General features: G+C 41.8%; 1 protein-coding gene across 5 annotated transcripts in view; it reads left to right on the top strand.

Moving 5' to 3' along the window:
* acot7 (acyl-CoA thioesterase 7) overlaps positions 1 to 10,870 on the top strand; it is a 37,266-nt gene extending 26,396 nt beyond the window's left edge. For all 5 annotated transcript variants that reach the window (XM_040193841.2, XM_040193840.2, XM_040193838.2 and 2 more), the window contains 2 exons: positions 2,529 to 2,707; positions 10,395 to 10,870. In XM_040193841.2, the coding sequence (XP_040049775.1) occupies positions 2,529 to 2,707; positions 10,395 to 10,493 (278 nt within the window). In that variant the 3' untranslated portion in view covers positions 10,494 to 10,870. The remainder of the gene's footprint in view (positions 1 to 2,528; positions 2,708 to 10,394) is intronic.
* The last annotated feature ends 3,745 nt before the right edge of the window (positions 10,871 to 14,615 follow it).

Genomic DNA, 14,615 nt, shown 5'->3' with positions numbered 1-14,615 from the left:
TGAAATTAAGCTAAAGAATGGCGCCATAGATTAACGTATTGTTTAGTTTGGTGTGGAGAGCTTCTCTAGTAACAAATAAACTGATGTTTACACATTATAACCCTTACAGGACTTCCCCTTTATCCCACAGAAAAATAACTGTCCAGATAGACAAAATAGTTCCAGAGTTATTACACTTTTTATCATAAAGGTGCCATTTTTGGAGCAGAGGCAAAGAAACATGTTGAGGCAAGAAAAGGATATCAAAGTCCCGCTGAAATGATCTTTGTTGAGTGGATTGATTTTCCTTCGTAAAGACGTACGAGTAGTTCACCTCGGTGTCAGACTGCGGCCTGAGTGGAGCTGTGACGGCAGTGATGTGTATTCTTCTGCACTGAGAATATGTCAGTGAGGCGCTGGCCATTGATCCAGCCGGTGCTCTTCTCCATCATCCGCCACAGCCAAATGCCCAGCGGCACCGAGAAGCAGAGGGGAAAGGCGTGAAACTGAAAGGAGATATTTGGGGGAGGTAGAGGGGACTGCTAATGGTGAGAGCGAATTAAAGGAAAAGGAACATGAATTCATTAGTCAGCATGAGATTTTACACTTCAGTGTTCAAATCGCCCAAATAACTAATGTCAGACTTTGAAATGAGGATATTCCTTGGTACAGTACAGTGTGAAACATGTAGAACAAGAAACAAAACAACCAGAGTGCCTCATTTTGCTTCTACGACCTGAGAAATATAATTACATTTGTGGTCCAACTGCGATAGAACAAATAGTGTAAATAAAGTAACTCTCCACATGCAGATCTACGGTTCAAACCGAGCTTAGTGCAAACAACACGAGGCTCGGGCGTCTCCTCACAGCAGATTATCTTTATCAAACAGCTCCTCCAGATGAGACAGTTTCTACTCCACGTAAATCAATTATTTATCAAGAAGGACTGTAAAAAATCAAGCCCAGACTCACGAGCAGAACACGCTTTATTAAGTCTAAAACATCAGCTCCACACATAGTTTGGCTGAATGACACTGGATTCATTTTCTGTTGGTATTACGACACACTCACACTTCAGTAAACTATTCGTTAACATGACTAAGGATTTTCTGTACTTATTGGGTTTCTTTTCTTTACTGAGATACATTTTATTTCTCTACATTTCCTCCGGCAGGCTTCACGCACTGAGATCATTTTGATCGAATGCATTACGTTGGCACATCCGTCTCGTCCTACTTTGGCAACAAAGCAGAATGGTTATTAACGCTTTATCAACAAACCGTCTGTTACAAAATCAATTAGGAGCATTTTCTGATCTAGTATAACTATTTGGCTTCATGGTTAAGGTTAAGTCAGCATTGGTGTAATGCTGAAGATAAATCGGCTCTTTTAAGGAGGAGAATGGAAGCAAACCATGATCTCTGGTGTCAAAGTCCGTCTATATGTTCACCCATCATCATCATCAAGCAGCCAGTCTGCAACGGCACTATTGCTACTTGAATTAGGCTACATTGCATTACTGCAAATAATGGCTGTACTTCTCTACAGTTGTTATTTGCATGAACCGCAAGAGCTGTAAGCATAGGTTGATTTAATTATTTAAACAGTCAATGTTGCTTTGTTGTTTAATCTTTAATCTCACTACTGCATAAGTAAAGAACTCAAAGGACAATAACACTGACATTTTAGAATAGCATTTTGCGAGAATTTGTTTGCATTTTATACTTGTAGGTATTTTCATTAACTCTTTTATACGATCTCAACCATAGAATTAAGATCTGTCTCAGACAGCAGGGATGACACCTTCTTTCCTCGTCTCTATGGCAACAGCAGAAATAATACAGTAAACAAACATAAAATAGACTAAAGGAATGCTCAGTTCCAAAGTTGACTTTTTTCTCTCCTCGCTCCAGTGACAAGAAGGAGAAGAGCACTTATTTCTGTTGAGTCAAACGCACTAAATGGATTAGAATGCAGCTCAGGATGAAATCATGAAAAAAAACAGGTAGCAAAAGCTCTGCAGTGCACATGACGTAGCCTCTTTATTTGTGGTTGTAAACATTAAACCCCCTTTTGACTGCAATGCAACATTCTTTTTGAAATGTTTTTAAGTACATAAGTAGGCTTTATTTTTAAGAGACCGATTGGCTGTATTTGTTAAATTCATCAGCGCCCTGCTTCACTCTGCCGACTCCCTCAGTGCAACACACTTAAATAGGTTTCATGATGCAACATTGTAAAGAAGATTGCAAAGCCTGCATTTGAAATCAATACAGCAGCTTACAGCTATACATTACGGTATTTGGTTTGATTTCAGCTCATCGTTATTTTATATATTGTTTTTAATATTATTGTGTTGACTCAAAGCTGTCAGGTGAGTTCAAACTTGTCATTTTGTTATGAGATAGTTGTAACATAATATTTCCATTTTATTCTTATCCGAAAGGAGAGAGTAGCTCAAATGAAACAAGCATGTGTTTAAAACATTTAACCAGTGAACTGCTTGAAAATCAAACATATTTGTGTTCCCTCTTTGTTGATCTGCAGGCTGCGTGGTGACCGTGACGGGGCGGCTCACATACGTGAGTGAAAGGTCTATGGAAATTGAAGTGTTGGTGGATGCTTCCTCGCTGGTGGAGGCAGACCAGTATCGTGCTGTCTCTGCCTTCTTCACCTTCATCTCCCTGGACAAGGACAATAAACCTCTGAAGGTCCCGGCTCTCGAGGTCGGTACCATCCAGTCTAATGTCTGTCCTTGGTTTAATCCTGTACTTCCCTTTATATCGAGATAAGGCTACATTTGCACAGGTCTTAAAGAGATTGAGAGTCAAATGTAGATTATATGATGAGTGCACCAAGTGTAGCAAAGCTTAGTCTGAGCTCTTCTTTAAAACTTTTTATGGTGAAGACATAAGGCCATAGATGGCTTTAAGGTCAGTGCTCACTTTTTATTTATGCGGGCCTTGAATAAGATATTTTAAACCTGTCCCCACAGAAAAGAATAACACACTGAAATATAAAATGAACTTTCCAGAGCAAAATATATATATATATATATAAGTTATGTGTAAAAACATTACAACTTTCTATTCAACTGGACTCAGTGTAAATTGTTACTTTTCTTTTTTGGAATATTACTGTCACTTTTGAGAAGCTCACATCATGAGTGACAATGTCCTTCATTTGGCAATGTTGTGCATCAGCTTCTTGTCAGTGCATTAACTATTTTGCTGTGTCTGCGCAATAGCCTTAAGCAGCGAGGGCTAAATGCTAATATCTCCCCGGACATCTCTGCGTGGCTGACTTAGCACTTATTGTCAGAGTGTAAAGTGGATGTAATTGTTTACCTGCAGACAGGAGAGACGCTTGCTGTTTGCTCCGGCTCGGCACTACGGCACCGAACACCGTGGTTGTCATGATCCCTTTAAAACTCATCCAGCTATTCTGCGAGATGAAGTTGGTTTGCCGGTGAATGCCAGTGATAGCATTTACTTCTTCTTTTTCCAACATTGTCGAAGAAAAAGAAAGAAATATATAGTTTTTCAAATTAAATGAAGTTTCTGATGTGTGATACATCGGAATCATGGCAATCAGAAACTTGGTAACGTCTTCAGTATGGCCTGGAGTGGACAGCTCTTAAGAAATTTGACAGCCTAACAGCAGGTAATTGTTCTCTCAAGTGCACACTTCAGAGAGTTTGCACTTAAGCTGATTATCACACATTTTAAGTGTATGCAAAGTATTGAGTAAGCCAGGAAAATTCATTGAAAGAGAAAACTCAGCAGCAATAATTAGCTATCAAGCACAAAGCTGTTTTCCGGGTTATCCTCCCTCTATCCTAGAACGTAGATATAACTATATAATATATAATGGATACTACAAATGACTGTCTAACTCAACCTGAGATCTTAACAGAACGGTGTTGTGCGTTACAGCCTGGTAGCCAAGCGTGGCCTTAAGTACCCGTCTGAAGTGTCAATGGTGGTTATAGGTGGGTTGTCATGGCGCCAAGTGCTGCATTGACCCCTCTATCCATGAACACAAACACACTCGTAAAGGCGCGGCATCAGCCATCAACACCATGACACATCTTATCTGAAAACAGACTCCTCTGCATCGGCCCCAGACGGACTGAAATGCGCATCTCGTGTGCGTCACCGCCGGTTGCTCTTTTCAAAAGCGCCCTTCATTCTCCCCCCATTTCCATTTCACACAAACCTGCGGTTGGTTTGCTCCATTGTCTGCCTCCGTCAACGCATTCATTACCTGGTTTTCCATCCTGCCCAAGCTTTTGTTTTAATGGCAGAGAATTGCAGCAGTGGTTATTCTTTGTAATTTCTCTGTTCATCTCAATTTTATGAAAAGGGAGGCTAAAAAAGAAATCTCCCGGTTAATTTTAATAATTCATCCTCAACACTATAAATAGAAATCTAAATGGAGGCAGAGCTGCCAGGTCTTTGATGAAGCATGTCAGATAAACAAAGGCAAGGACAAAGAAAATTGGTCATTGTGTGTGAAGTTACAAATGGTAGAACAGATGACTGATCACTATCTGCGTGGGTTTTTATTCTTATGACTTATGAGAACGAGGCTCCATCAGGGCTTTTTCTAGCTTCCTTATGAGCTGATGGCTTAAACATGGAAGCAGACTGAAAACAAGGGAGGGACCTTGAGCACACACAACTGGAGACCTTAGATGTCACTTCCTTGGTGTTTGGTCACATGTAGGAAAGCGGGTTGAACACGCCAATCCATTTAACACTGGGATATGTCACTATGAGTCTTCTCTTCTGACTCTTGGCAATAATTTGAAATATGCTCATTTTCCAAAGTGCCAAACTATTTCTTTAACGGAGCTGTATTCACATTTCTCAGTATTGAAATAGCAGCAAAAAACTATTGTTTCTATAAAGATACAGTGGAGTAATGTCTACTTGAGGTGAGGATGGAGTCTTTGTGAAGGAGAAGCCTCCATCCTCCTCAGGTAAACACTATTAGCTCACTCAGCTCTTTTGCAGAGTTTGAACCGTTAGCTCTTTTTTGCCATGTTGAAAATCACATTCAAATGCACCCAGTCTGGGATCCTGCACAATGCAATCTCACTCCAAGTTATCTTCTATGATTTTTCTAAAAATGAAGCTATATCTTCATGCTCTCCGAGTTGCCCCATCTTACTTATTCAAGAAATCCAATCTGTCGCCCTCGTATTACGTCCATCTGGTTGAACTGGAAAACTGTGTACCTAATTATAAAACAAATCAGCCTCTCTATATTGTTCTTCTATTTGTTTCAGGAGCATATCCTGTGCTGAAGTATGATTTTAGTGAGTACGGTTTTCAACTTGTGCCTTAATATTGATCACCTGTGTTTGCAGTGCAAGATATCACTTTTAAATGATTTCCGAGGTTCAGGTTGAGTCTCCTCCTCCAGCTCTTTAAAGTATTTAAATGGTCACTGAATGTTTTATCCTTCTTTCACCAAATCCAGTTCAACTGTGAGTTTCCAAAAACGGCCATGTCAAATCCCTACTAATAAAATGTTCCCGATATCACGGCAGATTTAAACCCAGTTGTGTCTATAAATAGCCGTGTCAAAAGGGTGGCTCGTACAATTGTTTGATACAGGTGATTTTTACCCCTTAATCTCAGCCTCACTTTCTCTTCAGTGAGCCCGCTGTGTACTATTTTTAGGTTCTCCTGCTTTAGCTCAGCAGGGGTCGGGGGCGGGGGATGGGGGGTGTTGTCACCAGCGTAGCACACTGTAGGTAATACTGAAGAGGGGAAAGAGGACAGCAAGAACGGAAAGTCGGATAGCGAGCGATGCCTCGCCTCTCTGCAGCAGTACCCTTAGGTTTAAGTACTGAGGTCATGTATGTGCACGCTGGGACGGCAGTGGAATAATCAAAAACATGCCTGCAAGCACCTTTGACCAGCGTATGTCTTTGTTATGTTTCTGATGATTTTCAATGGCGTAACGGTCGCCCGAGGTTGGAAAAGGCTGGCTTGCTACCAGAAGGTCAGCGCTTTGTGCCAAGCGCATACTGAATACCAGCTGTTGGTGGGAGGATGTGGTTATACTGAGTGTGAACATGTGCTTCAGTATGAATGAAGACGTTTTCGCTGAAAAAACGAGTGCACATTGAGCAGACCTTGTGCACAGGCATTATAGTCTGAAATGTACATACAGTTAATAAAATGAATTAATTCTTAGTTTATGTACAGACGGTTTGCTACATCAGTGTTTCAGGATATCTCTCCTTCCTCACATCTTCTGTTCTTCAGTCAACCTTCACTTCTTCCTCTATTCCCCTCCCCTCTTTATTTCGATCCCTTTTTACACTCTATTCTTCATCTCCCCTCCTCCTCCATCTCTCTCCCTCCTCCCTGGAAAAGACTCAGCTGGCCTCCCGTGACACAAAAACAAGCCCGGTTGTCATGGCAACCCCCTGTAGTCCAGATGAAGTGATGCCAGTTTATTTTTAGATGTCTCCCATTCAAGACAATCAAGAACGGGTTAACATGTACACTTGCGCCAGAGTTTAGGAATCCAAGGCTCAAGCGCTTGTTCTCATCGGGCCTCAGTACAAGAATGTGTAAAGGATGCAGAATTATCAATATCAACCATTAATGATTATACCTCATATCCCTTTTAGGTGTTATCAATGTCGTCCAGCTTGTTTTTTTGCTTTTCTACTTGTCCAATTAGGACCTTCAGCCGTGCCAGAAAATGATCAGAAAAGTCTTTCTATTCATTAAATAACAAAAACTAATGATTACTTCTCAATTTGTCCCTCTATGTTGCATTTTAGCCCTGCAAAGGATTTGTTCTTCAAATTACTGCCAAACATATTTTTTTTTTTTCCAGGTTGTTATTTTGGTTCACACATTTCTGAAAAACAACTTTGTGATTTTGTTCAATGAATGTCTTGTTTTATTTCACTCAAATAGTTGACTGTCATTGCAGTCAAAGCTCGGATGCATTTGTGAAATGCACCATGGGCTAATTGACCGTTCATTTTACAGCTGTTTAAAAAGATGAATACACTACCCAAATAAAAATGAAAACTAGCCGTTATAGTTGCATACATCACATTATTACTTATACAACCAGGCTGTTGAAACTGTGATGAAGCTCAGATTGTTGAGGAAATTAGTTATACAGGCTGAACTTCAGATATGAATCACAGCTGAACAGATGGATCCACGGCAGAGGTCCGTTCAGCCTTCAGGAAAGGCCAATGTGGAGTATTTGAAACTATTTGTTTTATGTCTACAGATGGTGTATCTCTACCTCTGTCACACATAAACATAGTTGATAGTATTTGGACCCATTTGTATGTTAATATCTAGGGTGTCATTCTTCTAGAGCCCGTTGCTTACAGCTTAGTGCTACTTTTGAGGATCTGGCATTTGGCCGTTCCACCCGTGCCCACTCTGATAACAGCTTGTGCCAACACACAGGAACCCCTCTGGCATTTGGCTGGCATTGTCCGATCAGTCCCTTGAACAAGCCCTGTCCCTGTTCCAAGTTTACATAATTTGTCACAGTCCACTCAGCTGTCCACCTAATGGGCGACCAGCATGCCAGGTGAAACAGCTTTTATTCTTGGCTGTTTGACCCGATCGGCTCTGGCTCTGAGGGCCTGACCTTGTCTCGGTCATCGTTCAAATGAATACTTTCATTTGCTCCAGTGTGATTCATTGTAGATCATTATTCATTCTAACTGATTCTGTTATGATCCACATTAGAAGCGTGGTTTCATTTGGTCCCGACAGAAAAAAACCTCAACAGCTGTCGGATGGATTGATAGATACAGTCATCCATCTGCTTGTTATACTCACATGCTTTGCTACGATGGTCAAAGTGGAACCTTTGTACTTTACACATTGTGAGCCATTCTTCATTCTTGCCATATATAAACCGTTACACATACCGTCATGTTGATTGCAAAGTTATTGCACAAGTCGAGTTAATGGTTGTTGGTCTCGATGTCAGCCCTGTGGTTGACTGACGACCAGTCCTGCGTGTACCTCGTCTCTCTTGCTCGACGTTAGCTGGGATTGACTCCGGCCCCCCGCGACCCTCTAAGGATAAGCGGTGTAGAAGGTGACTGCATACATGCATGTACATGCACGACAAGTGCGACTTCGCCGGTCATCAAGAGAGTGATCAGCAGAAAGAGATGGTAAATAATCATTGTTATTAGACTGGAGCCACTGGGGATACCAATTATACCAGGACACCAAAAGGCTATTATGAGCCAAGCATTAAATTGTCACTTTGGGTTATGCAAATGTGATCCGCATTAGCATGGAGTTTGCATTCATGCACAGCTTAGCATGAATGCACACAAAGTATAAGCAGGACAAATAATAAGAAATCATCTTACCAGTGGTGTTTTGCTTGGATGCGGTTGCATGGCTGCAGTCTATTTTTGGGCTTGTAATGACATCATTTTAAATCATTTTGCTGCGTTAAATGATGGATGTTACTGGGAAGCACAATAGCTGTGCCAAAGTAGATGATTTATAAACTTCTGTTTGGCCCCCAAATCACCTTGTCAGGTCTTATTTCAATAGTACTTTAATGACCAGCTTAAAGTATGTTTTCCTATACTCTAGTATACCTAATACTCTGATTAGAGACACGGTACTATACACACACTCAGACAAATCAAAATATGTTATATTAATGGAGAGGACTTCGCATAATGGCCAAAGCTGACCTTAAGACATCCAAAGGAAATGCTTGCTTTTCGTGCAGTGATGACATTAAAATCATACAACAATTTCACTTGTTACAATATGCAGCAACATGATGTCACATTAATGCACTACTTGTAATTGTACAACATACTAAAACACAGGGCCTCTATTGGTATTACAGTATTTGTTATTTGATTTCATAGCCATGAATTTGCTGTGTGCGTCTACACAATCAGCGGCTTTACCACCCCAGAACAATACTCCACACTTCATGAATGTGTACCTTTACAAATTTGGAACGAGAAAATTCCATTTTTAAAAAACATTTTGTTGAGCTAAATATTTAAAATGACTGTGGGGAAATCTGGTCTCTCTCTCGCTTTTTTATTTCTGAAAGTCAATGAACTGGAATTATCCATTACTTTCAGTTGAACGGCAGAAACAAAATTGACTGAGCAGTATGTAGAGTGTTATATAACCAGCATACAACAAACACACCAACACTACAGCCGTATTCACCTGAACAAGCTCTACAAAGAGAAATATTCTCAACGCTGTTTTGTCTGCGTCGCAGCATCACTACTCATATTCGTGGCCCCTGGATTTGTCCCTGTCGTGGTCTTTTGTCATATCCGTTGCCACCCCCCCCTCCCCATAACGTTAAGGCACCGATTGTCAGCTCAGCACCCAGAGCTGCTGAGTGGCAGCTGCTCTTGAATCTGCCAACCACCTGAACCCCCTGGTGTGTGCGAAGCCAAGAGCCTCCATCTGAACTGCTCATTGACGTTGGTATTCACAGTTGTACATACGAAAGCGCGCGTGCATGTGTGTGTGTGTGTGTGTGTGTGTGTGTGTGTGTGTGTGCCGACAAACAACACATCTCCCTAAGAACAGTGTGCAGATGAGTGTTGACACTGTCACCGGCTGAGGTATTGTTGTTTAAGTCACGAGGTTGCCAGGCAGTGTAAGTACACTGCGCAGCCCATTCCTCCCTGAAATCAGCTCCGCAAACTGAGCTGTGAAGGAGAACGAGAAGATTTGTTCTTCACAGACTTGAAAGTGCTGCTCAGCATACAAACAGAAGGTGTAAATCCCTGAGTGTGATGATGCTGTTAATATCAAAAATACTACCGATGTGTACTTGGTGTGCCAAAACAGATTAATTATTTATATATATATATATATATATAAAAAATCAATAATGTACATGACACCATGTTCAACATGATATCATCTTCAAATGGCGTGCAATCTGGTAGAAGTAATGCTGCTGAAGACCAATGAACTATTTTCATTAAAAAGACTCAAGTGACTGACAATTTTAATCTGTATTCAATGCTGCAAGGTTTGCTGAAAAATGAAATGTGCATGCATAACATTCACAATGCTCTGCGTTGTTCAATCTTAATGACTTAAAAATCATTAGTTTTAAGGAATGTCAAATGATTCAGTGTCCTGTAAACTTTACTTCAATTAATTATTATTATTTGGTCTCTAATGCAAAGCGTCTGCAAGTTTCAATTGTTTATCCTATATTTTATTAAGAAGATGAATGACAATCACAACTGTGCATATTGGTAAATCAGATCAGAGCCCAACGTTAATCTGATAACAGCATTGGAAGCACTCCAGTGCACTATATGTATGAATATAGTGTAAATGAACATGTCTGGAGACCAAACGTTTGTCTTTTTTCTCTTTTCTTCAGATTAGCGGAGAGGAGGAGACGAGACGTTTCGAGGAAGGCAAAGCCCGTTACCAGCAAAGCAAAGCAAAGAGGAATGCAGATAGGCAGCCCCAGAAGTAACGCTGCTGTTCACCGGAGTAAAACGTCTGCTGCAACACTATCGACCCCACGCAGCCCCCACAGTATGAAGGAAATAAAAAACATCTCACCCTGTTCCGTTGTTGTAGAAACCTGTGACAATGTTTCCTGTGCACCAAACTGTCCACATATGGCTGTTTATGTATTTAAAATTATTAGTACATCTTTTAAATTGTGGTTATTTGAAATGGTGTATCAATGCAAACCAAATGACAGTCTGACTGTAGAAGTAAGAGAACTATTTTATTTTTGGAAGATTGGTATGTATGAAGACTTCTTGTTTGGTGTCACTGCAAAGCGATAGTTGGAAATGTGTCAATAATTGAGTGAATAATAATGAATAAAAGATCCAAGCGCGAGTCTGGGCCTCTCGCCTCATGTCCTTGCTAGTTTGATGATGAACTTGATGATGATGTCATTGTCTTGGGCATGCCTTGGCAGAGAGGACACACGCTATCCATCTTTTTAGCACAGTGGCTTTCACAGAGAAATCAGGGGAGCTGGGGGGCTTTGACTCAACTCGCATCCCTCCCACGCCCGCCCGCCCGCCCGTCCCCTTCCCTCCTCGCCGCACTCCTCTGGTAGTCTGTCACCATCTGGCTCCGGCGATCGCTCTGCCTTAACGTTCTCTGCTTTCCCAGTCCTGCTCACCGAGATATCTTCATCCATCTCCATTCTCTTGTTACGTCACTTTCTTCCTCCTCTCATTCACTCCATTTGTCCCTCTGTCTCCCCTGGTCTTCTCACTGTCTCACTCCCTTTTGTCTTGTGGTAGTTGATCTCCACATGCGATGTGAGGACTCGTAGAAAGAGATGTATTTGTATGAGTAGGTTTGTCTTTGCGTTTGCCTGCGCGTGTGTTCATAGAAAGATCAGAAAGGTGAATCTAGGTCAGCAGCGAGAAAAATCTATATTCGTCTGGCCAGTGATTATTAACCTGCCATAAATCTGTTTTTTTAAATTTGGCTATTTAATAAACAACTCTTTACTTCAGTAGGATTAACAGGGCTTCAAGCATTTACAAACAGATGGCAAAAACTAATTTGAGATCAAACCTAAAGTTACATTTCAAAGATGTATGCGTGACCTCTATTGAGGACAGAGGGCAGCACAGGTCTGAACCTCAGCAAAAGGCCTTGGTTCGGACCTTTGTTCTTCCTCGTACGGTTGTCTTACATGGACAGAAACGGATTTGTCATTGGCTCTTGAATAATTCCTCAGGCGCAGTATGTGTGCTTTATATTTCCTCCATGAAACGGAAGTTAGGCTCCGGCTGCACCAGGGGAATGTATCTATTTTTAACCCCAGTGAAGTCGAGGCATGTCGTGGTAGAAGGAGAGCACAGGGAAGGACAGGAAGGAAAACATGATCCAGGAAGACGGTATCCATCTCAGATGGCGAGACAAGAAGAAATATGAGGTATAGAAAATTCTGTGTTCCAGAATGCCCCCATCCAGAGAACATCTAATTTCCCGTCATTTACAACAAAATTCCATACTGTCTTTGGCTGTTACAGCTTGCAGCAGCTGGCTTTGAAACACAGACCATAGGAAAGGAGAGGAACACGCTATGGTAACCATGGTTACTCGTGTGAAAGAACAGACTTGAAATAGAAGCGACGACATTATCAGATATGAATGTTTCGCTTCCAGGTAAATCAGCTGTAAATAATTAATGTATCATGTGTGCTTGCTGCTAATGAACTGCATGTATTACGCACTGTGCATCAGCTGCACGTCCAACTGATGTGTCCCCATCAGAGAATAATCAGAGAACTAAGGCAAAAAGCTGATCTGGTGTTTCCTCTCATGTCATAGGATGTCTACACTGGGATGTTCTGCATCCCAGTGTAGACAAACTGACGAGCTACCTAGAAGACGAACGGCCCTCTAGTTGCCGGAAGAAAACCATTTAGGAAGGAAGGATACACAATGAAGCGTTGCATTTTCTCCTCCTCCGCTTGGGAACGTCTCCATCGTCAGTCATTTTCTGACAGCAGGGGCTCTACTTTCACTCGCTAGACGAGACACAGAAACCCGAACTGCGCAAGGTGAACCTCGGGGTCACCGGTGAAAATAAGTCTGTCAATACTGCTTCTGTTGGCAGTAGTTGCAGATTCTCAAAGACGTCAGCTTCACACAGTAAACGCTTAAACAACTCAATGTTTTTTTTTGTGCTTGCTGGAACACCTTCACAAAGCCGAGACACAAGTCCTACATGCAGCCTTCCTCCGTTACCTGGGCTTGGAGCCAGAAGGGCTTCCTTGCATGGGAGGAGGTGATGGGCCGTACTTTATCTGGTCTGGAACCTCCGTTTTGATCTTATTGAGCTTTGAGCTTATTCGGCCACATCTACATACGACGCACACAAAATCTTCCTGCTAAGGAGGTGGAAAGGTACACCAGACATTAAAAAGTAGAGCGTGAGGGAACGCATCAACAGGATAGTCGTAGAGAAGTATTAAAGCGCTGCTCTGTGTGTGTGTGTGTGTGTGTGTGTGTGTGTGTGTGTGTGTGTGTGTGTGATGGCGTAGCAGCCCAGTGCCAGCGCAGCCAGTGGGCGGGAATGCCTTCTGTCACTTTTTACTTCCAGGTCACCCGGCATCGCACAGGAGAGGTTAGCAACGGGCAGTCTGGTTCTCTTAGCAAACTCCCCTGTCATGTGCGCTTTCAATGATGGACTTAAGTCTAAAATACAAAGATTAAGCATTCGCAACAGGCTACACCTGTCTTTATCCACACGCCATTATAAATTTATACACCCATATCTATACATAGGGCGGCACGGTGGCGTGGTGGTTAGCACTGTTGCCTCACAGCAAGAAGGTCCTGGGTTCGATTCCACCCAGTGGCCTTTCTGTGTGGAGTCTGCATGTTCCCCCCGTGTCTGCGTGGGTTCTCTCCGGGTTCTCCAGCTTCCTCCCACAGTCCAAAGACATGCTCTGGGGATCAGGTTAATTGGGGACTTTAAATTGCCCGTAGGTGTGTGGATGTGAGTGTGAATGGTTGTGTGTCTCTGTGTAGCCCTGCGATTGGCTGGCGACCAGTACAGGATGTACCCTGTCTATCGCCCGAAGTTGGCTGGGATGGACTCCAGCCCCCCCCGCGACCCTGTGTGCAGGATAAGCGGTTTGACGATGGATGGATGGATGGATATCTATACATATCGATCTGCTCATTTTACACAAGCTTCATCAGGAATTATTTCCTTGAGATATGCTATATGTATTCTCTGCAGGCCATACATGGAGGACAGAATTAACAGATGTCTATTGTGATGCTTTAAATGGATTATTAATTCATGCACCCTCAGACTTATTTGCAAAAGCAGCCCTGACTCACTTCACCCAGACAACTTAATAATAGGCATCTTCGAGATCAAGGTAGATTAGGAACTGCTCATGCAGAGACAGACAATGCTGCTCACTGAAATCTTTGTTCAGATATTGTTTGTGATGAATGAATATGCGTAAAAATAATAAAAATATAAATCACATATCATGAAGAAAGAACTTTGAATCTATTATCTCTCTCACTCACACAGAGTCAACTTCCATTCTTTCATCAGGCCTCTTCCCTCCAGGTTGTGTTGCATCAAAAGAGCTGTTTCCTAAATAAGTATAAAAAATGAGGGAAGCCAGTGCAACAGTGTCAAATTGGGTACCTATCATCAATGAGCGATGTTAACCTGTTGGGGTGCAAAGGTTGAAACTATTGAATAATCTGTTAAAAGTGTTCCCTCTGCCCCTATCTAATAGTGAGAAAGATCTAGGAAGACAAGCAGCAGTTTAAAAGTGATCTCCAGTTCATCCAAAATAATTATTTTGAAGTGAAACTTAAAGTCTGTCTGTTTTACAACTGCAGACAAAACAAACTATTAGCAGATAAGGGCCAGAGGTCACAGTGTTATGTTGGATTTCATAGCGTTAAATGTTCTTCTTGTTTTCACACTTGGGGGTTAGCCAAGTATAAACAAACTCGTCTTTTTAACCGAGATTGTGCTTTCCGTCCATGCTGAAAGCAAAAAGATATTTTTGAAAACAAGACTTGGCTACGGCTTAATTTTAAACCATTGGTAAAGATGCTTGATTGTTAATGTGAAAGA

Source organism: Gasterosteus aculeatus, chromosome 2 (assembly GCF_964276395.1).
Source record: "Gasterosteus aculeatus chromosome 2, fGasAcu3.hap1.1, whole genome shotgun sequence".
Classification (NCBI taxonomy): Eukaryota; Metazoa; Chordata; class Actinopteri; order Perciformes; family Gasterosteidae; genus Gasterosteus; species Gasterosteus aculeatus.
The sequence above is the reverse complement of the archived record's forward strand: the minus strand, read 5'-3'. Positions and strand labels throughout refer to the sequence as shown.